The 24,252-nt window shown below is 34.8% G+C and overlaps 1 protein-coding gene across 1 annotated transcript in view; it reads right to left on the bottom strand.

Moving 5' to 3' along the window:
• Window positions 1-19,196, bottom strand: part of LOC136043865 (chromatin-remodeling complex ATPase chain Iswi-like) — an 83,764-nt gene extending 64,568 nt beyond the window's left edge. The window contains exons 1-6 of the mRNA XM_065728826.1: window positions 19,085-19,196; window positions 15,934-16,005; window positions 11,658-11,794; window positions 9,963-10,202; window positions 3,835-3,922; window positions 71-231 (exon numbers count right to left, since the gene is read on the bottom strand). Coding sequence (XP_065584898.1) covers window positions 71-231; window positions 3,835-3,922; window positions 9,963-10,202; window positions 11,658-11,794; window positions 15,934-16,005; window positions 19,085-19,135 — 749 coding nt within the window. The 5' untranslated portion in view covers window positions 19,136-19,196. The remainder of the gene's footprint in view (window positions 1-70; window positions 232-3,834; window positions 3,923-9,962; window positions 10,203-11,657; window positions 11,795-15,933; window positions 16,006-19,084) is intronic.
• Window positions 19,197-24,252: the final 5,056 nt, after the last annotated feature.

Genomic DNA, 24,252 nt, shown 5'->3' with positions numbered 1-24,252 from the left:
TCGGATACTTGTCAGTAGTAGTAGTAACAACAGCGTCAAATAATATCAAATTAAAAAAAAAAAAACATACCTCCAATTGAATTTCTTCAGCGCCGATTTTTCTTTAATTAGAATTTCATATGAGGTGACACAAACATCCCATTCGCCGGGTAAAATTGTATCGCGAATAACGGCGTTTCGAGTTTCTTGATCACCAGTTAAACAAACTGTTCTAATGGAGGGACACCATTTCTAAAAAAAAATTATAATAATAAATACATACTATAGGGAATGGAGACACGTGTTTACGAATCGAAGTTCAGAATAAGACTCAAGCGATGCTCACATAGAAACTAATTGACTCTAGACCGGAAGTGTGCCAGCCGTGAACTATTTCGTTTGCTGGAATATGAATTTCTTTTCTTTTTTTTTCTTTCCAGGTCTTTTGCTTGAAAATTTCATAGACTAATCCTTCCACGACTATTTTTCACCCTTTACTCACAAGAGTTTCCTCTTTTACTATTTATTTTTATTTCATTTTCCCTTTTTTTTTATTTATTGTATTTTTCCTTTTTTTTGTCTCTTCTATCGGATAGATTTGTGTCTATTCTTGTCACTACAGCTTATTATGAAGTGACACAAATATCAGCAGAAGATATTGTTTCAGTCGTTTTGCTGTTTTGAATGTGTGGGTCACGAATAATTCTGACGGAAGGACATATTTTTTTTTTACTATAAAAATACTAAGAGAAATAAATACCAGTCAGAAAGCCACTCGCAGAAAATGTGATTGGTAGTTGAATAGTGAACAGCAAAAGATTTGACAACGGAATATAGGTTAATCCATAGCGCTATATACGAATATTGGTGTTATATACTCAGCCGAGTGGGAACGGATGGGGGGGAGGGGTTTGATTTCTAGTCTGACATTCGGAAAAATCACGATTATTACTCTTAAAAAATACTTTATGGAACAAAAAGTCAAATTTTAGCGTAAAGAGTGAGATATTGAGGAGGAGACAGCCCCCTTCATAGAAATAATTTCAGTTCTTTTTTTGTTTTTAAGTTGCTCCAAAATCATTTTCTGATAATGATTCTGATTTTCTGATGATCATTTTCTAAATAAAGCTGGGAAATTCGCCTCTCCCTTCCATGAAAAATTTCCCAATCTCCACAAAAAATTCTCCAAGGTTCATCCCGCGCAAAATTACCCCCCCCCCCCCTGAAAAACTCACTTATGACCATTTTATTCTCGCTCAAAATTCCCCTTGGAAAATTTCCATCTGATAATTTCGCCTGGAAAATTCTCCTTATCTAATTTCATTTGGAAAAGGACTTGGTTTTTATTTAATTTCTGATCGTGGAAAATCCATCACCCGAAGAAAAATCCCCCAGAGAATTCCAAACCTGCAGAAGATTTTACCCAGAATATCTCCAAATTCAAAACTAAGTCATCAAAAAGAAGGTAAGACAAATAAATAAAATTTCATATAGGAATTCTGGGAAATTTCCTGTGTGCAAAATTTCTCCTGAAAAACCCACCCCTGAAAACATCCCTCTCCACAGAAGTCGTAAAAAACTTCGGAAGTAGATCATTCAATTTAAGATTGCAGGTTCTAGTGTCCTTCGTAAGAGTCGAAAATGATTGGGGAGCTCTTTACTCTTTGAAAAACTTATTTCGCGGAAAAAATTTTTAAAATTAATTTCTGTTCGTTTTTTATTGAAACATTTCTTTCCATAGAAACAAAAATATTTTATATTTTTCAGTTTTTTTTTTCTATAAAATCCATAATATAGGTTGCTGTTTGTATGTTGGAGAAACTTTTTCAGCAATTGTTAATTCTGACACAGACAGTATTTTTTAATTTAATTTTATAGCCTCTGAAGTTGTCCTGAAAAATAAAACTTAATATCACTCCCAAAAGGTTCTATCTATGCTCTTTGACAAACTGGATACACTTACACTTTTTATTTACTTATATTGTAAGAGTAGAAATAGTAATAGTAGGATCCCCAAAAGTTTCAAATTATTACCCCCAATTGTTCAAGCAACCAGCCACCCTCCCATCCCCATTAAATCCTTAAACACATCCAATCAAATTTTTAAGATAGACATTTTATTCCCCATAGTAGAAAAGTTCAGAAATATCCATGTTTTTGGGGATGTCAACCCCCTACATCCCTTAGATCAACGGCTGTAAGTTTTGCAATTCGTCCACTGTTTACATGCAGTGTTTGTTATTGGTAAAGAGAGCTTGTTTGACCAAAAATACCAAGGGAATTCACGTGAGGCTTTATGAGAACGCTGATGGAAGCGTTGAACTAAATCAAAACACGTTATGTACATACATGTTTTCAAAAGAGCATAATTCATGACAGAGGACATTACGTTGTAACTTTCAGGGAATGATGAATTGAACGAACCGGCAATATTTGCACGTTACCACTACTGCTACAACTAATCCTACTGCGACTACTGCTAAGAGATGTTCCGGTGTTTTTTGAGGAAATATTGAGGGGAAAGTTCAACTAAATCATAACATACAATGTGCATACAGATAGTCAAAAGGGCGTATCAGCAATATCTTAGGAACAGCAACTGACCGAAAAGCAATATGTGTATACTGTTACTAATACTACTGCACTACATTTACTACTACTAGAAATTAAGCCACTACTGCTTCTACGAAACTAGCACTACTAAGGCCAAGGGTATGAATTTTACGATTTCATTGTTTTTATCATTCATTAGAGCTTTTCATTACGCTGAAGTTGTTTAGTACTTTCAAAAAAGCTATTTATTCTGATTAAATGACCTTTGTGATTCAGGGGTCATTGTTAAGGAATTGTGAAAAATCCAAACTTTAGCGTAAAGAGCGAGGTATTAACGAGGGGGCGAAACCCCTCATAGACGTAGCAATTTCTGTTCGTTTTAAGTTTTAATGTTGTCCCTTACTTTCAGTTGAAAAAACTTTTTTTATTTAATAAAAAAAATTTAAATCAAATGATTTAAATTTGAATAAAATGATTTAAATGATTTAATTAAAAAAATTAAATTAGCAATTTAAGCAAAAGTAAATGAAGTAAAATCGGAATGAAACTTGAAAATGGCCAAGCACTGAGACGATTTAAATCCCAACCTCTGCTAATAACCTCTAGCAGGGGGAACCATTTTTTTTGACGATACCTCCTCCCCCCCTCAATTGTAATGTACAATCCTGATCTGTACAATGAAGACCGTAAATTTACCGCACACAAAAAGTCACATCATACGACAGAGAAACCGAATGTTAAAACTTCAAAAGAATATAACTACGCTAAATACAAAGAGAAAACCACGATTACTAAAACAGAGAATCGTCAATATAGTTTAACGACCAACTTAATCAAAAATAAAATAAGAAAATACACGATAAATACGACGAAAAAACGATTAGAAAACAAGAAAATCGTAAATATAGTTAACGAGCAACTCAAGTCAAAATAAAATACGAAAATACACGATAGAGACAAAAAGAAAAGAAAAAATGTAAATATAGTTTAACAAGCAATTTAAGCAAAAGTAAACGAAATAAAATTGGAATGAAACTTGAAAAATGCCCAAGCACTGAGACGATTAAAATCCCAACCTCTGCTCATAACTTCTAGCAGGGGTCACCATTTTTTTTTTTTTTTTGACGATACCTCCCCCCCCCTATACGAATTGGAAAATACCTTTTATGCATATGCTTTAAAAAATTAAAAATTATAAGTTCTCCCCCATCAAATATTTCCGCGAATTCGAGCCCATGAGCTCGGGATGGAAAGCCTTTGGTATTTAAATGAACCTACCATAAATTCATTAATTGTACTTACTTTGAATTCGTTCATCCAATTGGCTAAAGTACTTTTCGGTACAATTACTATGTGTGGTCCATTGCTGTTACGGTAGTGTTTCATATACCTGGAAATAATATTACATTTTTTAAATAGAATTTTTTTTAAATATTGTAAAAGAACGAAAAAATTAGTAAGTATGTATGTCCTATGAATTTCCTCGCGACAGACAGGATTAAACCACTAAACCAGTTGTTTCCAGGCGTGGCTTTATCCATAACGCTGTCCCAATATCATTACTTAAGATATTCAGAAGATGATTGAAATGGATTCAATCATCTGGATTCATAACACAGAATAAGAACTCTATTTTCAAACAATAACGATTAAGATTCTACTTAGTTACTCTGAGAGTGTATTTGATAATAAAAGTTTAACTACTTGTATAAATCCGAAAGAATTTGAGTACATATCTATATACCATATAGCCTTGCTATACATAAATAAAACTTAAAATATATAAATATATACCAATACAAACAGCTCATTCTGCTTAGTGTTCGGCACCTTTGACAGACAACTATAACAGTCTTGCACATGCCCCTTCTGTATTTTTTTCTTCTTTTAATATCGTGTTCTTTTATGTTTCAATAGTTTATCTTAGTTTTTGCTTCTTCTGTCTTCTAGCCAATACCGGTTTTCGGATATGGCAGGCCCGGAAATCCGGATATATGATTTTATTCGCTGTCTTAATTAAAATCGTTTCCTGTAATTATGCATTCAATGCTCATTTTATTTATTACTATTACTACAACTACAAACAACTCACTACAGCAAGAGACAACCAGGAGAAAACACTGCTACGCATGCTCCTCTTCCGTACAAATCTATTTAAAGCCTCCGCCTTTACACCCTACCAAGAAGTTTCAAACATATATACCGTTAATTACAACATTGGTCAACCGTAAGATTTTTTCAGATGCCATTTTTACTACGGTATAATTTTTATCTTTTTATGTTGTTTTCATGTCTATTTAGCTGCTTATCCTGGTTCTTCTTTTTCTGTTCTGGCCAATAGAGGTTTCCACACGTTAAACCGAATATTTGGAAACACTGCTACACTGCTACGCATGCTCCTCTTCCGTACAAATCTATTTAAAGCCAATAGAGGTTTCCACACGTTAAACCGAATATTTGGAGCTTATTTAGTCCATCCACAGTTTTAACTGAAGTTGTCACCCGCTGCAATATATTATCCATTGTTAAATGGATATTCGATAAATGAATCATTCGATTTACAAGTATATACACAGTTAGATACAACTACCATATTTAGCAATAAGTGTAAGAGCTTCGAAAAGTAAACTATTTCCTTACAGTATCATCTACACTAAGATTATCAACAGGAGTTTGATAACCCTAGGCAAGGATCTTTTCAGGAGGCTAGGCTATGGCGACCACCTTACCATACAAATCCAAAGTATTTTGTCCCATTTATCCCTCCCCCACTGCGTTTTTCTAGGCATCCTTGAGCATAACACCTTAACAGCCATTTTTGAAACCCTTACATATGCTTAATTTCGAGAAGGAGGGGTTTTACTCCTATTCACTTTTGGATTCGGGTTAGTCTCCTCTTCACACCTTATTCTAAAGTTTGGTATAAAGTTTGTAAAATTGGGAAAGGTAAAAAGTTGTAAAAGCAAAATATGTGCAAATTTTGGAAATAAAATTATGTCCTTTATTATATGCTTATCTACAATGGTCGCATTCAAAGAACGAGCTACCAAGTTTTCCAAAATAATAGCTTTCCAAAAGTAGGAAAAAATGAAAATGAAATGGGGATAAATAAAGAGCCGAAAAAGATTTTTACAACCTTTAATTAGTTTCATCGATGGTGGAGAGACCTGAATTGGCAAAAAACTTAACGTAATCTAACTACTCTTTTTTATAATATTTGTTTTGGTCTCACAAAAATGGATATTAAGGTACCATGCTTGGAGATACCCAGTAAAACGCTGGGAAGGTGGGATAAACGGGACAAAACACATCAGACTTGCATGACCAGGAAACCACCATACCTTTTTATGACTTTTTTTTAAAGCAATCCTGTGGGCTACTGCACATTAAAGAATATACTTTCGAAAAACGAGGTCCCAGTAAAGTATGACTGCCTTACAAAGAGGAAGAAATCTAATGTCACAGTTGCCCTGCTTCCCCCGAAAGAATCTAATGCTTAAAAGCCATCAGACTTTTTGAAGTTTTCGAATTTTTAAGTTATTTGAGGCTTTTTTTTTATTTCTTAATTTAATTTCGGTTACAGAATCAGAAAGCTTTGGTTTTTAAACTTTTTATATTGTTTTTGTTTATTTCAGGAACGTTCAACAGAAAAAATTCCGCTAGCGTATTTATTTTTAAAATATTTAACCTGTTTTGGCAATGTAGAATACATATGTGTCACCATTGAACATATAAAATTAATAAAAAATCAAGTGTAAATAGTAAATTAATAAAAAACAGTAAAAATTAAGTTACATTTGACGAATAAAAACAACTGTTCTCTTGTATATACGGTAAACTTTTTCTTTTTATTATTTTTTTTTACTTAAACTTGACGATATCTTCTCATTTGATTTACATTTTTCATAGCAAGTCTTGATTTCTAAAAAGGTTCGAACTTCAAGAGTATATTATAATACAAAGTAGAGGGTAATTAGTCTTTCACGTCACTACGCATGAACTTCCATTACAGAATATATATAACTATACAGGGTAAGTAACCCTAGGGATACAAAACTGTCAAAGACCTGTTAATAAAAGACAAATCACAAGTGTACATGCTGATGGGCATTGTTTAAGCCATTGGAATAGGCCCACTTAACCAATTCGAAATCACTACAATAGGCTAGTCTACATTTAAAAAGAACAAAAATCAAAGCAATTTTAAAAACTGCCAATGACCAAAAAAGTATTATTGATTAAATTATTAGTGTGCGACTGGCCAACAAGAGGGGAAAGGGTACCGAGTTCTGGAAGAAAAGCACTTTATAATCACCTTGGACTAGTTTTCTAGTGTTAATTCCTTACCCTTACTCCCCCATGAGTCCAAGGATGTAAAACTGAATGAACAATCAGCCATAAACAATCCAAATATCATAAATTAAAATTTACAGACTTATATGACCTAATATAAACCAATGTGATAGGTTTAGATACCCATTGCAAAAGTACTATAATAGTATTCCTCTGTCTGATAATAGCCAATGAGGAGTTCACGTCTCAGTGTTCTAAACTTTAATTTGAGTTCGACTTGATAGTATTTACTGATTATCTGCTTGTTTTGACAGATCTGACGTTGGTCTGGTTCCCAACCTCTTGAATGGGCAATGAGTCGGGATTGTTCTTGTCTGGAATTAGTTTTTCCTTGAACCTTGAAACATCCGGTCTGTTGCTGTTTTCCAGAAAAAGTCTTCAATTCCAAGGCATCTGCGATACAAAACTAGGTCAAGGTCTAATAGCTAGGCATAGCTGCCATTACATTGAATTCTGTGGACTTGTACCAGAGCTTTTTTTTTCAGAAAACACATATCTCGATGTTGCTGAAAATATCGAGAAATTTAAGAATCATTAAAAAACCCAAGGGTGTACTTCCAAGGCCAATACGATAAAATTGCTAAATCTATGTACTTTGTTTCCTCGGTCCACAGCAGTTTTTTCTACATCTCGGCTCTCTTTTATTTCTGATGAGGTGTCGAGTTCTCTTTGTGATGTATTCCTTCTAATTGCATTCTAGGATATCACTACAATCTTAATAAGGGAAAAATGAAGAAAGGACAAAGAAATTAAAGGAACAAAGGGACAAAACTACAAAGAAGATAATTTTCGGCCAATCAATAAATAATAGGGGAAATTGCAGATTTAGTTTAAAGGATCTTCACCACACCTTCATCAGTGAGCAGGAGCCCAAAACATGCTTGATGGTGATGTGACCTCGGCATACTAAATCGGCTTGAAAGTTGGCAGAGGAACATTCATGGCTATTAACCACACGGGACCATTCTCACTAACTGTTAATCAAGTTCAGCTCAGAAAATTCAACTTTTCCTCACACCAAGGCTCATACCTAGGTTTCCAGCTTTGAACTGAACGGATCTCTTGACGCTGATATCAAATAGTAAATTATGAAATCGTCGAGAAGGTAGTGTCCGAACTAAGATTCGAATTTACATGGTAATAGTCCGCACCGTTCTCCTCTACGGATGCAAAACATGGTCGGCCAAGCTAGATACACTGAAGGTGTTTGAACATAACTGTCTGCCAAGAATTCTAATATAAATACGTGACCATGTCTCCTACGCGTACTTACGTCGAAAATGCAATATTCAGAGTTATGTTGTGCTCAATTTTAAGAACACCACCTGAAATGATTGGGCAATGTGTTACACAAACCACCAGAGTGCATGCCAAGCCAAATACTTCTAGCTGGGCCTATTCGCTCCTGGATGAGACACCAAGGAGGACAGAGGAAGAACCGGTGCGATTTGTCCAGTTCCAAACTGGCAAGGATGTTCAGGAAGATCGGTCACCAATGGCCAACTCAGTAAATCTTATTTGCAGAAAAGTAGATAGAAGGTCGCACAACATGGTCCAAGGAGCTCTCCAAGATCGGCACTGTAGGACGAGGTGAAAACATCTGATTTCAGCCACAAGTAAACAAGTAAGTATTCTTATTATTGGCAAAACATTGAACCCCTTACCAGTCAAAATCAAACATTGCAAGCGCTATTGTATACTTGAGAGAAGTTGTTGAGAGAAACGCCACTGAAAAAGGCCACGGAAAAAGTGAGCGAATGTCATCTGCGATCTACTTGCTACCATAAGTATTGAGCCAAGGACGCCTTAACCCTCACCCATAACAGACCATCCTGGAAGCGCATCGCTAAAGTCTGGCTCTCTTTCTCTAGCAGCACTACCAATCATTAGTTTTAAGTCAAATTTGTACTGAGTTCAAACCCATTGGCATTTTTGAGTTCAAACCCATGAGTGACTGATACCTGGAAGAAACACAGTTTCTTTGCCAGTTTTGACTGGTTTTTGCCAGTCAAAAACCAACATTGCAAGCGCTATTGTATAATTCAGAGAAGTTGTTGAGAGAAACGTCACTGAAAAAGGTCACGCAAAAAGTGGGCGAATGTCATCTGCGATCTACTTGTTACCATAAGTATTGAGCCAAGGGCGCCTTAACCCTCGCCCATAACAGACCATCCTGGAAGCGCATCGCTAAAGTCCGGCTCTCTTTCTCTAGCAACACTACCAATCATTAGTTTTAAGTCAAATTTGTACTGAGTTCAAACCCATTAGCATTTGTATATATGAGCGACTGATATCTGGAAGAAACACGCATTTTTCATGACATATTTGAGCATACTTAACAGACATGCTTTTGACCTTGTAGCAGTTGAATAATCTACAATCTACAATAATGTACAAACATTTTGGTGGTTGTTTTTTAATACTTCGAATCTGTGTGTACTTAAGCAGTAAGTGTTTATATATTGAATAAACACATGGGATTCGTTTGCTATATTCTTATCTTCTTTGTTGGCATAAAATGTGTTCTCCTTAGGGACAGGCTTCATCAACCTTACAGGAAGCAATTAAATATTGTGGTTTTACATTTACATGATTTTACAAAAAAATTATGCTACAGCCACATTGGCTAATTAGATGGATACGAAGAAAAAAGGGTCGTTAATCAAAAAGTGAAATAATTTGCAAAATTCTTCCAGCATCCATTTCATCGGCTAGAATCCTACCAATTCCATTTTAACAGCCTAAAATTCTTTTTTGACATCATTTTGAGGTGTCTGCGCAATGCTTGATATTTAAAGAAACTTTTTCTCTTGAGAAAACAAACAAATATTTTCTCGGTGTTTTTTCTTTTTTATAATTCATTCCATGCCAAAAGGAAGTTAAAAACTTACAGAAACGTCAGTCACAACACACTACTTTTTAAGTTCATGCTTATGCTGTTACTTAAAACATTTGCTATCTCTGAATTTCTTTAATGATAATTTTTTGTCTAACCAAAAACAATGAAGAGTGCTACGCTCAGCAGCGTTGCCAAATCTGGTATTGCGTAAACATTGACTAATAAAAAAAACTCTTACCCAAGAAGTGAGATGGTTTGTAAGGTTTTTCCAAGACCCATTTCATCAGCTAGAATCCCGTTGATTCCATTTTCGAAGAGCTGAATCATCCAATTGAGACCACGAATTTGATAGTCTCTCATTTCACCTCCTTTGATATATGGAGGATTAAAGTCAAATCGCGTTACAATACCCTCGGTTTTATTTAAATCTTCTGCCAATTCTTCATCTTCTTCCTGTTCAGTCATCCGATGACGGTGGCTATAAGTACAAATTTGATTAAACATGGCAGTCAGTATAAGATGGCTGGCCCCCGACCCTCCCATTGCATTTTATAGCTGAAGGACCAAGAAGCCTGTATCAGCACCGTCAGTTTGAACTGTAATGTCTGGTGCCGCATCCTTTGCCTCTTTTTTTCTTACACACTATTTTTTGAACAAATATAGTAAATTTCAGCTAAAGGGGAGAAACAGATCCCCATTCCGTCCAATAAAAAAGAATATGATGCAATATATTCTATATGCTTAACTAAATGGCCCTACATGCTACCCATTTTAAAACAACAAACTTTATGCTAGGTGTACACAGGACACAAATTCTTCTGCTTCTCACAGCAGTACAGTAATTTTTCCACCTCACCAAGCACCCGAGATCCGAATTTCGCTTGGGAATTTGTTAAACCATAAGCTCCCCAGCCTCACGGTGGCTGAGCTTGCAGTCCCATCACCAAAACCCAACCAAAGGATTTGCTACAGCAAGATTTGAAGCCTCGTCCCCAAAGAGTTCGTTGAACAGTCAAACAGTTCGTGGTAACAAACTGTAGTAAGAAGCGACCCGGCTCAATAGTAACCGAAACTTTAGAAGTTTGACTCTTTCTCATAACTCTACTTTTTAAAACAATAAAAAACGTTAGCGTAAAGAGCGAGGCGTTGAGGAGGGGACAACCCCTTTCATGTACTGAACAATTTCTGTTCATTTTAAGTTTTAATGTCGCTCCTTACTTGCAGTTAAAGAAACTTGTTTTTTTATATAATACATCCAAAGGCTAATAATACATCCTTGGCTAATAGCTTGAAAAAGGCTTCAGTGGCTTTCCCCCTTTCAAGTCTTCAGTGGTAAATTACAGTGGAATTAATGTATTATGAGTTTAAAAAACGTATTTAAACACAGCAAAAAGTCATCATTACATTTCAGAAATCTTAACAATAACACTAGAGTATGTTCAGAGAATTAAACTAAATAACAAACCCATATAAGCTAAGCAAATAAATAACGCTTATTAGGCGTCAATCTAGTCCCACTAAGCTTCAATAGAATTAATAAATAATGTTTATTTTCTTCTTCTTTTTTTGTTTTTGCAGCAAAAGATCCAGGCGTATTTAAGCTTCACGTGGTACCTGAAATTCGTATGTTTCTTGGGAATATATGTATATATTTAACTATTTATTATTAATATATTTATTTATGATAATTTATAATAATAATTTTTCGTTTCCTTTATTAAGTATAATTAATAACACTGAACAAACAGCACCGTCACGTTCAGACTATGAAAAACCATGGTAATAGGTTTCAAAAAGCCTAAGAATGCTCAACAAATTACACCAATTATTTCTTTTCCTGCATTTATATAGCATGTAACACAGCCTACACTCCTTTCACTTGTTCAAGTGCATTCATATATCAAATTTCCAATTGAGTAAAGATTATACATACTCTCCAGCTTCAGATAATTTTCTTTCACGTGCTTTCCCCACTTTCTTGGTTTTGGGACTTTTTTCACCCTGTGCAAAATGCCCAAAAAGCTCTGTTTTCTTTAGTAGATATTCAAACCTCTTGGCTCTGTCTTTTTCCTTGAAACAAAAAAAAAATTAAAATAATTAAACCAAACATTTTAAACATCGTTGATACATAAAATGAACCTAAAGGTTGTATCGGACAATCTCAAAATTCTGAATAATAGCCAAAAATCATTTGTTGAGCTATAATCAAAAGGAGAGTCAGGAGCGCAATGTACATTCGATCACCCTGATCTATGTTATCCAGCTGATCCTCCCTTTGAGAACAGCTTAACAGGACCTTTAGGCATAACATCTACGTTATGTTAATTAATTAATTTTCTTATAAACAAACACTACAAAAAGAGTATAAAGCAGGAGTAAGAATAAGAAAACAAAACACGAGAAAAATAAGTAGTAAACAATGAAAACTGGATATACAATGATGGTAAGGGGGGAAAAGTACATAAGTCATATCCACAATCATATTGATATATAATTATTTAAAATAAGAGTATAAAGCAGGAATAAGAATAAGAAAACAAAAACAAGAGAAAAATAAGTAGTCAACAATGAAAACCGGATATAAGATGATGGTAAGAGGGAAGAAGTGCATAAGTCATATCCACAATCGTATTGATATATAAGTATTTAAAATAACATATCTATGGCCATACCACAGGGATTCCTATGCCATATCTAGCTTTAGATATATATTAAAAACTAGCTGTTGGGGTGGCGCTTCGCGCCACCCCCAAGCCCCCCCGCGCGCGTAAGTCGTTACGCGCCATATTAGTTACGCGCCATTGTAGTTGTGTCCCTGTGTCCCACCTGTGAATATAGATAAAAGAGAAAAGATTTCTCTTTTCATTATAGATATATATATGTTTTTAACTACGTAAAACTTGAAAATATACAACATTCTTTGAAGCGCCACCCCAACACCTAGTTGGTGGGGGCGCTTCGCGATTTTTATATATATACATATATTAAAAATGCCATATATATTAAATTTGATATATATTATTTGATATATATTAAAAATGATATATATTATTTGATATATCAATATTATTTGATATATATTAAAAATATATTTATTTGATATATATTAAAAATGCCAAAATTACTGGTAAAAATCCGCTTTTTTCCAAGGTTTATCTGGATTACATCTAAAATAGATATATTTTATTTTCCAATTATCTGGATTATATTTAAAATACTGTTCTTAAAAAAGCAAAAATATTTGAATCAAAAAGAAGAGAATGGTCAAAGTAATTTCAGTAAAGTTTGATCAGAACACATCTATTGCATTTTCCTTATTTGGAGCAATCCTTATACCAATAGACATGTTTTTATGATTAATACCTACCTTGATAGATCATTGCTCATAAAAAAAATTACTCCAAAAGTAAAAGGCCATAATTCATAGGACAGCCAAATAGGCTTAATTTGCGATTTTATCAGGGATTTGTTTGATAAAGAGGCCCTAGTTACTGTCCTAATTGAGGAATCCGATACTTAAGGCTTTTTTATTCAATGAAAACTCATTTTAACATATTGATCTTGATTCCCCTGTTTCTTTTATAGGTTTGACCCAAGGATTTCTCTGTCACAGATCTTTCTAAGACAAAATTGATAATCACAGAAATACTAGACAGCCATTGAAAAGTTTACCCGAATCTGGCATCTTTGGATGTAGAAATTCAGCCTTTATATAATGTCCTAAATGCTATCCATTTGTTTCTGTATGCTGATGGCTTAATTACATGAAAATCAGGATCTGATGCTAAAAGCCCAAGTTTGAGAGAATATAAATTGAGTTTCCACTTTTCCTTTTGTTATTTGGGTTACTAGTAACCATCAGAGACCTCTGTAATATTGATCAATAGACATAAAAATTGTTCTGTTATGACCTTTTTTAGAAGTTCTAAAAAAAACTTTAGCATAAAGAGCAAGGTATTGAGAGGGGGGAGACCTCCTCACACATGTAATAATTTCTGTTTGTTTTAAGTTCTATTGATGCTCCTTGCCTTCAGTTAAAAAAAATTATTTAATTTCTGATCGTTTTTTTAATAATAGTGGAAAAACCCGGCTCCCCCTTCATGGAAGATTCCATTCCCCACAAAACATTCATTTAGAAAGATCTTCCCACGTAATACTCTCACCAGAAAAATCCCCCCTAAAAATATATATATACTTACCAATTACCAATACTATATAAAAAATGGAAAAGTTCATAGCTTGCAGCCCTTCCCCAAGGACTGTGGGGGGTCAAGTCATCCTCAAAGACATAGTTACTAGATCTTTCAACTATGCTGAACAAAATGGTTATCTCATAGATTTGATCAAGTGCCTGTGGGGAAAAAGGGGCATGGGAGGGGGACTATCTGGCACCCAATATTTTTGGTCCCTTAAAAAGGGCACTAGAGCTTTTGATTTCTGATCAAATGAGCTATGTCCCGATCCTCTAGGCTCACTGGTTCAATATCATCACCACTGGGGAAAACAAAAAACAAACAAAATAAACCCACATGCATGATCTTTCTTCTGGTAAAAAAAAAAAAAAAAATGCAAAATTCCAGATTTTTCTATACAGGAGCTTCAAACCTCTACAATAGGATTCTCTGATATGCTGAATCTGATGGTGTGAGTGTCAGGAAGGTCATTTGATGTTTATGGGATTTTCCCTTCTTTTTCGAAGATTTAGCGAATTTCCTCAGGCTCTTTATATATTCTATCTCGCATATTCTCAATGTTGGCCGGCATTTACCCCCCGCGAAAAATACCCCCCCCCCCCCGTGGAAAACAAGACTTTCCAAATTTGAGAATTTTATTTGAGTTTTGTTTTTTTTATTTCCGTAGGAGGAAGAAATTTTGGTACTTGTGTACTATGCGCCACTCACTCACTTCTGACACTCACTTCTGCTGTGTGTAAAACTTGAGAACAAACCGGTTTTTCGTTAGTTTCTTTGGTACTTTAGAAATAAATTTGGGCTATAAATTTACAAATTAAGGGGGCAGGGTAAAGCATAGCAGGCCTGCATGCAAAATGTATTAGGTACAATTATTCTGCATATTATGAGGTAAGAATTGCTTTTTGACTTCAAACTGTCCAAATACTTTACCCCCCCCCCTTATGTGCAAATATACAGCTCAAATTATGTTTCCCGTATATTCTGTCACTTGTCTTGTCTTGTCTCGCGCTAAGCTGAAAGAAACTAACAAAGGAACTGGTTTGTTCTCAAGTTTTACACAGTGTAGACTTGAGTGAGTGGCGCATAATACACAAGTACCAAAATGTCTTCCCCCTAGGAAATAAAAAAAAAGACTCAAATTTAATTCTCAAATTTGGAAAGCCTTATTTTCCATGGGGGGAGGCTATTTTTCGCGGGGGCGGGGTATTTTTCACGGAGGGGTATTTTCTGTGGGGGGAGGAGAGTATTTCCCGTGGGAGGTATTTCCCGCGGGGTGGGGGATATATTCCGGGGGGGGGGATATTTTCCCGGGAGGTAACCACCAGGAGGGTTAACGCCTAGAACCATTCTGAATAAGCACCAAAATGTTATTCTTTGGATGTATCTATTGTTATCAAGACTATTTTTTAGAGTTTTGGTTACTATTCAGCCGTATTGCTACTTACATACAGTTTGTTACAACAACTGTTTGATTACTCTAAAAAAAAAGCTCAAGCAATGAAAACAAATCATAGAACTAAATAACTCATGCTGAAACAATAACACTAGTTTATACTTAAGAATTAATCTAGTTAATTTTTATATTTAGGATTTGAAATTGTTGTATGAAATATAAACAAACATATTCAAGCTTGTGATACAAGAAAGCCTGGATAACTTTTCTGAGGGGGACAGTCTTTGGAAAATTGCCTGTGGGTGGACAAAATTTGGGGAAAAAAATTTTGCCAGAAAAATTTTGTCTTTTCCAAACATGAAAAATTTAGCACCTATTGCATATTTTTCTTTTACAGTGCCATCCTCTCTCTGTCCTCTCTTGTGGGGTGGCACACTTCATTCCCCATCCACTCAAAATCTTATTTTCTCTCAGGCATCTTTAAAAGTTCAATTAAATTTTAATCACAACTGTGATCTCATTTAAATATGTCATGTATGTCAATCATCTAACTACATAGAGTATCTTGTATTCCCAACTAATTACTGCCAGAGGGTAAACAAACTACTACAAAATTAACTTACCATTTTTTTAGTGAAGTCCTTTTCTTCCACAACATTTATTTTTGGCCCATCTTCTTGCTCATCTTCCTCAGCCTATTTAAAGAAAAAAAGAAAATAGTAATCAGGGTTGTTACTAGCCAAAATGTATGGGGGGACAAGAAATTTTACCAACTGGCTGGTCATTTTTACTGACTGTTTCTGTCAAAAATTAGCATAATACCCATTTAAAAAACAATATGTAAAATCACTGCACAAGTCAGTCAAACTGCTGCATTTATCAATTGAGATTCAGATTTTGGTATGCATCATGTCACTATTTTAATACTGTATATTTAACCAAATGAGAAATTATCTCACCACCTGTAAAATCACAGCAGGAGTTGGTAAAACTGCTCCCTTTACTGACCATGTTTGAAATTTCTGTAGATGACATGTCAGTATTTTTGTGGTCCTTATTGAACCAAACAAATAATTTTAGTGGCATTGGAAAAATCATGGCGCAAAGCACCATGATTTTATGGACTTTTTTTTTTACTGACTGACCAAAAACATTTTGTGGGGGAGGCGATCATCCTCCATACATGACAGCCATGGTAGTAATAGCTTCATATTGAGTATAAATTTGGCTAATCATAATATACAATAATGGTTATGACTTAAAAAAATAAAAATGGCATTATATTACACTGTACATATAATTATATATATATATATATATATATATATATATATATATATATATATATATATATATATATATATACATATATATATATATATATATATATATATATATATATATATATATATATATATATATATATATATATATATATTACCAAAAATCTCTGTAAATTGGTAAATGTCAACATTCACTGGTGAATGTCTAAAATACCTTTTTTCTGCTTGAATTTAATCAGTGTTGCCAGTCAACTTTTTCAATTTAATGCAAGTTTTGGTGATGACAGCTTTGAATAGATTAGGCTTGGTTAGGTGAGGTTTTTAGCCTATTTCTGATATTTAGAACCAAATTTAACCTAATCTAATATAATCTAACCTAATATAACCTAGCTTAACCTAAACTGACATAATCTAACCTAACTTTGACTTTTACCATCATAGCTGGCATAAGACTACAAAACCTGACTCACAAAGCTAATTGAATCCAAGTAGATAAAAAACAATTTTGAACATTTAGCAAAATTTGAAGAATCAATAGATTGACTTAAAAGAAAAATCAGAGGATTAATGCCAGTCAGGATTTAAAATAAGAGCTCTGAGACACAAGATCCTTCTATATATCAAAATTTATTCAGATCTAATCACAAACTTGTAAGTTAAAAATACCTCATTTTTTCTAATTTTTCCTCTCCCTTCAGCCCCCCCCCCCTGAGATGGCCAAATCAGGGAAAACCACTTTATCAAGTCAATTTGCACAGGTCCCTGACACACCTACCTACTTTCATCATCCTAGCACATCCAGAAGCACCAAACTTGCCAAAGCAGTGGACCCCCCTAGCTCCCCAAAAGAGAGCAGATACAGTCCAGTTACATCAATCATATGACATTTGCTTATTCCACCCACAAAATTTCATTCCAATCTCTCCACTATAAGTGTTTTCCAAGATTTCTGATTCCCCTCCAACTCCCCCTAATGTCACCACATCTGGTCAGGATTTAAAATAAGAGCTCTGAGACATGAGTTCCTTCTAAATATCATATTTCATTAAGATCCAGTCACTGGTTTGTAAGTTAAAAATACCTCAATTTTTCTGAATTAACACCCAAAACTCCCCCAAAGAAAGCAGATTCAGTCTGGTTATGTCAATCATGTATCTATGACTTGTGCTAATTCTTCCCACCAAGTTTCATTCCAATCTCTCCACCCTAAGCATTTTCTAAGATTTCCTCCTCCAACTCCCACCAATATCACCAGATACAGTTGGGATTTGAAATAAGAGCTATGAGACATGAGGTCCTTCTAAATATCAAATTTCATGAAGATCCAATCACCCATTTGTAAGTTGAAAATACCTCTTTTTTCAGTTTTTCCTCTCTCTCTCCCCCCCCCCCCCCTGCCAAGATGGTCAAATCTGGAAAATGACTGTTATCAAGTCAATTTGTGAAAGTCCCTGACACACCTACCAATTTTCATTATCCTAGCACATCCAGAAGCACCAAACTTGTCAAAGCACTGAAAATCCCCCCAACTCCCCTATAGAGAGTGGATCCAGTTCAGTTATGTTAATCATGTATCTAGAACTTAATTCCATTTTATAAGGTTTTAAAGATATGCAAATACACTTCCTAAATTATGAGAAAAAACATTGCTGTGGCTCAAAATTCTACTCAAATAACAGGAATTGCATTTTTAGAACTAAAGGCAGAGAACAAGCAACTAGTAACTGAAGATTAAGGTATAATGTTGTTTTGTCAATATTGAAATAGGTATATACCTGTCATGTAGGCAAATTTCAGGGCCCTCTAGAGGGAGAAGGAGTGGAGGTGGGTACTTTAAAAAACCTTCCAGGAACATACTTTAGCCTTTAGACCCATCCCTGAAAGTTTCATTTTCCTAACCTAAACCCTTTCTGAGATAGCAAGAAGTCAATTAACTAGAATTTTACCGAGGTGGGTAATTTAAAATACCTTGCCGGGGCATACTTTAGCCTGTAAACCCATCTCTGAAAGTTTCATTTTCCTAACCTAAACCCTTTCCGAGATAGCAAGAAGTCACTTAACTAGAATTTTACCGAGGTGGGTAATTTAAAATACCTTGCCGGGGCATACTTTAGCCTGTAGACCCATCTCTGAAAGTTTCATTTTCCTAACCTAAAGCCTTTCCGAGATAGCGAGAAGTCAATTAACTAGAATTTTACCGAGGTGGGTAATTTAAAATACCTTGCCGGGACATACTTTAGCCTGTAAACCCATCTCTGAAAGTTTCATTTTCCTAACCTAAACCCTTTCCGAGATAGCAAGAAGTCAATTAACTAGAATTTTACCGAGGTGGGTAATTTAAAATACCTTGCCGGGGCATACTTTAGCCTGTAGACCCATCTCTGAAAGTTTCATTTTCCTAACCTAAACCCTTTCCGAGATAGCAAGAAGTCAATTAACTAGAATTTTACCTCTAAAATTATAAAAGAAAACTGTTTGCTAAATGACTTACAGAATTTTCTTCAGATTCTCGTACAGTTTCCTCTTCAGAATCACTAGACATTTCTTTTTGCAATGGTTTCTGTAAAATATTCGAAATTACAATTTGTTGGCGCTTTAATTTCTTCTTTAAATGTCACCGGTAAAGTTGAGGTGTTTCAGATAAGTAGATGGCGCAAATGACACTAAGTTTTACCATATAAGATATCGTTGTTGCATTGATGCTCCTCATTAATTTTTAGCAAATAATAGTAAGTAATATTCAAAAGACAAATATTCAACTAAAAAGCATTGTGGCAAGAGACACATATTCTCTTCTATTATTAGTTTCTTCCAAAATACTTTCATGAATGTCACCTGTTAGGAAACCTGCTATGGATAGGCTTAAGGAAAATATAATGCTCGACACTTCGATGTAAGCTGAGTGCCTGTTTTACTATAATCAAAATACCAAACTTCTTTTTTTTTAACATTGAAGCATAAGAGCTAAACCCGTTGCCGCGCCGGTTTTCTTTTCAATGGTGAATAGCCGTGCCTAAATAGAAAGGCACCGCCAATTTTTTCTCCGATAACACGCCACCGGTGACACCTTTTATTTCTATCAAGAATAGTTTCAAACGTTTTTAAAACACGTTGAGTAATGTATTGTTCAAATTAGTATAACCTGACGAGTCCATCAAAGCTCTTTGGAATTTTTAAGGCACGTACTACGCACCATGTCCGTGTTTTCATAATACCTGTCGTTGTACTCAATTACACTTATTTTCAACAGCCCCTGTCAGACACGAAATGGATCTTATTCCCTTTTTTCCCGGGATGTGCTTATCCTTTTCCGGGATGTATATAAGATAATATGAAAGAGGGGTAGCGGGTCATTGTAAAGAGTGGTTGCGAGATATTTGCCTCAAAGAGAGCATCTCAGTGCAAAAACATCCCAACTCTTATTGGGCCTTCAGGTAAATATAGAATTATTTCTAGAGAGAAGAGACTCATGTCTAATTCCTCTTGAATGCAGAGAATACTTCTTGTCTACACCCATATTATGAAAGCAAAGAGTAACATTAAACCATAAAATGAGCAAAATTTACTTTCTACAGAAGGGTGACCTTCGCTTCAACCCCCCTTTGTGGTCACAAAAACTTTGAAAAATGCTCATTTTCTTGGTAGTTAAGAGTTTTAGTTTATTTTTAATAGCTATAGCCCCAGACCTAGAACCATTCCTTATATCTAGTCCTTTTGTAGCCACTTTGGACATCTGATTGACATTTCGAGGTACCCATTTTGTTCAGAATCATTGAAGATACCAAAAACTCGCATCTAAAACTGACATATCCTTTAGTGCCCCTGGTATAAGAGCCGTGAATTATGAGAGCTTCTAAATTAAAACTTTCAGGGGTTATTTTCATATGTTTTCTTAACCACAATTGTTACAATGGTACTGTTTTACAATTCCAAGCATTCCAACAAAAAAAGAGGCACAAAAAGTGTGGTTTTTGTTCTATATGGTACTTACGGATGTTAAAATTGATACGAAGTATGTACATATAAGCAATAGCTTTTAAATGAGCCATGGAACATCGCTATATAACTTTCTGGCAACCCACTAACCCCAGCTTTTCCACTTGAGAAATGGCACCAATATGTCGTTTTAGTGCCATTCAGCACTTCTAGATAGTGTATTTTATATGAAAATATACATGAGCAAAGCTTTTATATGAACTTTTAAACATAAGTCAACGATGACATGGTAGCCCGCTAGCCCTACTCATTTAGAGATGGTACAATGTGCCATTTTTAGTGCAATATGGCACTTGTAGGTGGTGGAATTTATCAAAAGCACGGAGATGTGAGAAATAGCTTATAAATGAGCCATTAAACACCTCTCTATGATGTTTTGGTAGCCCACAGGTCCTGAAATAAAAAATGAAAAAAATCTTTTAAGATAAACCGAAATAATAGTTACCATTCCTTAATCAGTGTCAGGTGGTAATTTTTTCCCCCTACACAGTGTCTTTTTATAACGGGTTTTTAGACTTTTGGTTACTATGGGTTGTGGTTCACTAGCTGTTGGAAATAATTCAATAGTGAGGGGTTAATAAGACTAATTGGATGGGAATTGCATTCCTACGGTCGGGGTCGAAAACCTTGTGGCATTGATGGTTAGTAAAACTAATTTCACGAGAAGTTTGGCCGCTATGGGTGGGTCGAAAACGTTATGACCTTACTTTTGTACATAATTCAATAAATAGTATCGCAGAAATGGACATAAAAAAAGGCAACATAAAAAAACATAAATGGATAAATGGGAACATAAATGGACATAAAAAAGGCAAGCACAAACCTGCTTCATAACGGCAAGCTTTGAACAGATTCAAAATTGTAATAGTCTTTCTCTAGCAAGTTTACTGACAAGAAATAGACTGGGCACTTGGTCACAGTGTATGTTGACAAATATGGTCCAATTATTTGTCAACAAAAATGATGATGGTGAAGTTGGGGGGACTAGTAATAAACAGCTCCGCGAGGAGTGCTGAACCGGCTCTAAGGCCAATTGGAATTTTCAGGCCAAATATCTTCTTTGTTCAAAAGACAATAAAAATGATGTGATTCCAGTAAACGCTATACATCTTACTTTAGGATTTTAGTCACAATGTAAATGAATGTATGGTCTTATACACGAAGGTTTTACTGATACCACTAGGTCAGTCTATGAAAGACATTTTGTTTCAACATTTTTTAAATCATTAGCTGTACGGGAAATACTGTTCATAATTTCAAATTGATTTTCCATGCATTAGCCGACAAATACGTTCTCTAGTAGTAGCTAACTCGACAGAATTTTCAACATCCATGCTCAGGGTCGTCTTGATAATGGTCAACGTTGGGCATACCATATCGTTCCTCCCTAAAACTAAAATTCAAATCACGAACGACGGTATTAAAGTGGTTAAATAAATCAAAATTCTTATGTGTCCTTTATAAAAGTCATTGTTTTTTTTAACCTATATTTATTTAATATCTGGTAAGTTACAAATGACACTCTAGCCTTATAAACCACGCTTATTCCTGGTGATCTCTGCTCTCTATGTGGTTTGCATCATTCTTAATCTTATTTCTGCTTGTTTTAGTTTTATTTCTTCGTTCATAGCAATTGCTCGTTCTACGTTTCGTATCTTAAATAAACTGATTGCATTGTGGAGCAATTTTCAATATTCCTTTTTGTGATTAGTGATATGCGGCTTGGTAAAAGGCGAGACAACTATAAACTGTAAAAACTGTAAACATTTCTGTTTTTAACTATGCGGCTGAGGGCTCTCAGTACAAGGTTCTCAGACATGCTGATTTAAATGATGATGTGCTTATAACCTTTGTGCATGGAATTTGTTTCAACATATAATCATTTTAGGTAAGTGTTGATTTAATTAAAACAATTATTTTAGTTAAATCAACTGTGTTGATTTAGTTTAGTTGTCATTATAGTTAAAAAAAGGCTAGAGGAAACATGACCAAGCATTTACAACAGCACTTCCAGGGAATATTTAAGAAAGCAGTTTACTTGTCTGTTTGTCTTGCCTTTATTTAGTTGTCAAGCAACTAAAAAAAAAAGAAAAAAAGAAAAGTTGACAATCGTAAATTCAAAATCCATGAGAAGCTTTTCAAAGTCAATAAGGCCCATGCCAAAAAAAGCTTACCAAAATGAGGGGGGTTGTCAAACAAAATAAAAAAACAATGTATGCAATTAGTTATCAAAAGAGCGCACCAGCAACATCTAAAAAACGGCTGAGAGTATTAGGTTCAAACTTTAAGGACGTGTTGAGGTGGATGTTAAAGAGAGATTGGAAGGCAACCGTTTCCCTCCCCTGTTTGATGCTTCCCCCCTGAGCAATGATAGAAATTTTAAACTCCATTTTGATCAAAATATTTAAAAGATGTAATAATTAGGCCTCCGGGGATGCCATTCATCCGACAGTCCCTGAGGTAAGGAATTTGAATTATACAATTTGTCTATTTTTTCTATGCAACATTTATCATTGGAAAAGGAGAGAATATTTTATCTCGGAAATTCTGACAGAAGATCTAAATGATTTAGGCCTTGTATATTATTTATAGCTGCTAACCAACTTTATAAAAAGTATTCAATTATTTTTAAGAAAAATGTTTTTAATTTAATATTCCCAGTAAAAACATTCATAGTAGGTACAGAATAAACTAAAGCTAAACGTTAATATAATTATATTGTAGCTTAAAAATAAAAAACCCATGGGAGAAGCCACATAAGTTCAGGGAACCGTTCAGCAAGCAGTTCGCAAAGCAAACAAACTTGCAAAAGTTACAATGAAAAAGCAATCTTATCTTGGAACTCGAGTAGAAAAGAATTTTCAAGTTTTGTCCCTCTCCTCAAGTAATACTCTGGTTAAGCCTAAAATCATGCATATACTGGGTGAGCCAATAGAATACTTCCGTTTAGTAGCTATACATTCCAAATCGTGTTGCGAGAGCAACACTTTGGTTTTGTTGTGTGTTTTTTTTTTGTTCCTAGTATCCCAATTTCAGCTTATTCCTAGAAAATCGGTTAGGGTCTCACTTCTGCGGTTTTTACGGAAAGTGTGGACCTTAGGCCGGATTGATGAATATGACTTTGCATTTTGGAAAGCTTCGTAGAACTCTCACCTTGGGCCAAAAATCTATTGTTTCTACGCATATCTGTTCGTGATTTCAGCTGAGTTTATCATTCAATTTTTTGCACTTGGGATTGCGGTAGAGAAATAGCATCAGATGTGCCTCTTAAACTTTAAAAGGTCTCTCATTGCTCAATAAATTAGAGTTAATCCTTTACTCCTTTCTAAGTGATGACATTAGAAACTTGGCCTACGGCAGAAAAGGCTCTTTTCTAAGTGATGACTTTAGAGACTTGGCCTGCGGCAAAAAAGTCAACTTTTGAACAAAGACAGATAGATTTTTTTTTTGAAGACAGTCAATAGTACTTGATGAGCTGATCAGAGCATATGTCATCCATTTTTTGGTAGAAAAATTCCTTCATGAGATATATCAGTTTGAAAGTTTAAAGGGATTTACAACTTCAGTAGTGAGGTACACACTCAGACCAAAAATAGGCCGATACGGAAGTAGTATCAGATGTGCCTCTTAAACTTTAAAAGTTCTCCCATTGCTAAAGAAATT

The sequence above is a fragment of the Artemia franciscana genome, chromosome 2 (assembly GCF_032884065.1).
Source record: "Artemia franciscana chromosome 2, ASM3288406v1, whole genome shotgun sequence".
Classification (NCBI taxonomy): Eukaryota; Metazoa; Arthropoda; class Branchiopoda; order Anostraca; family Artemiidae; genus Artemia; species Artemia franciscana.
This window is presented reverse-complemented; position numbering and strand designations above follow the sequence as displayed.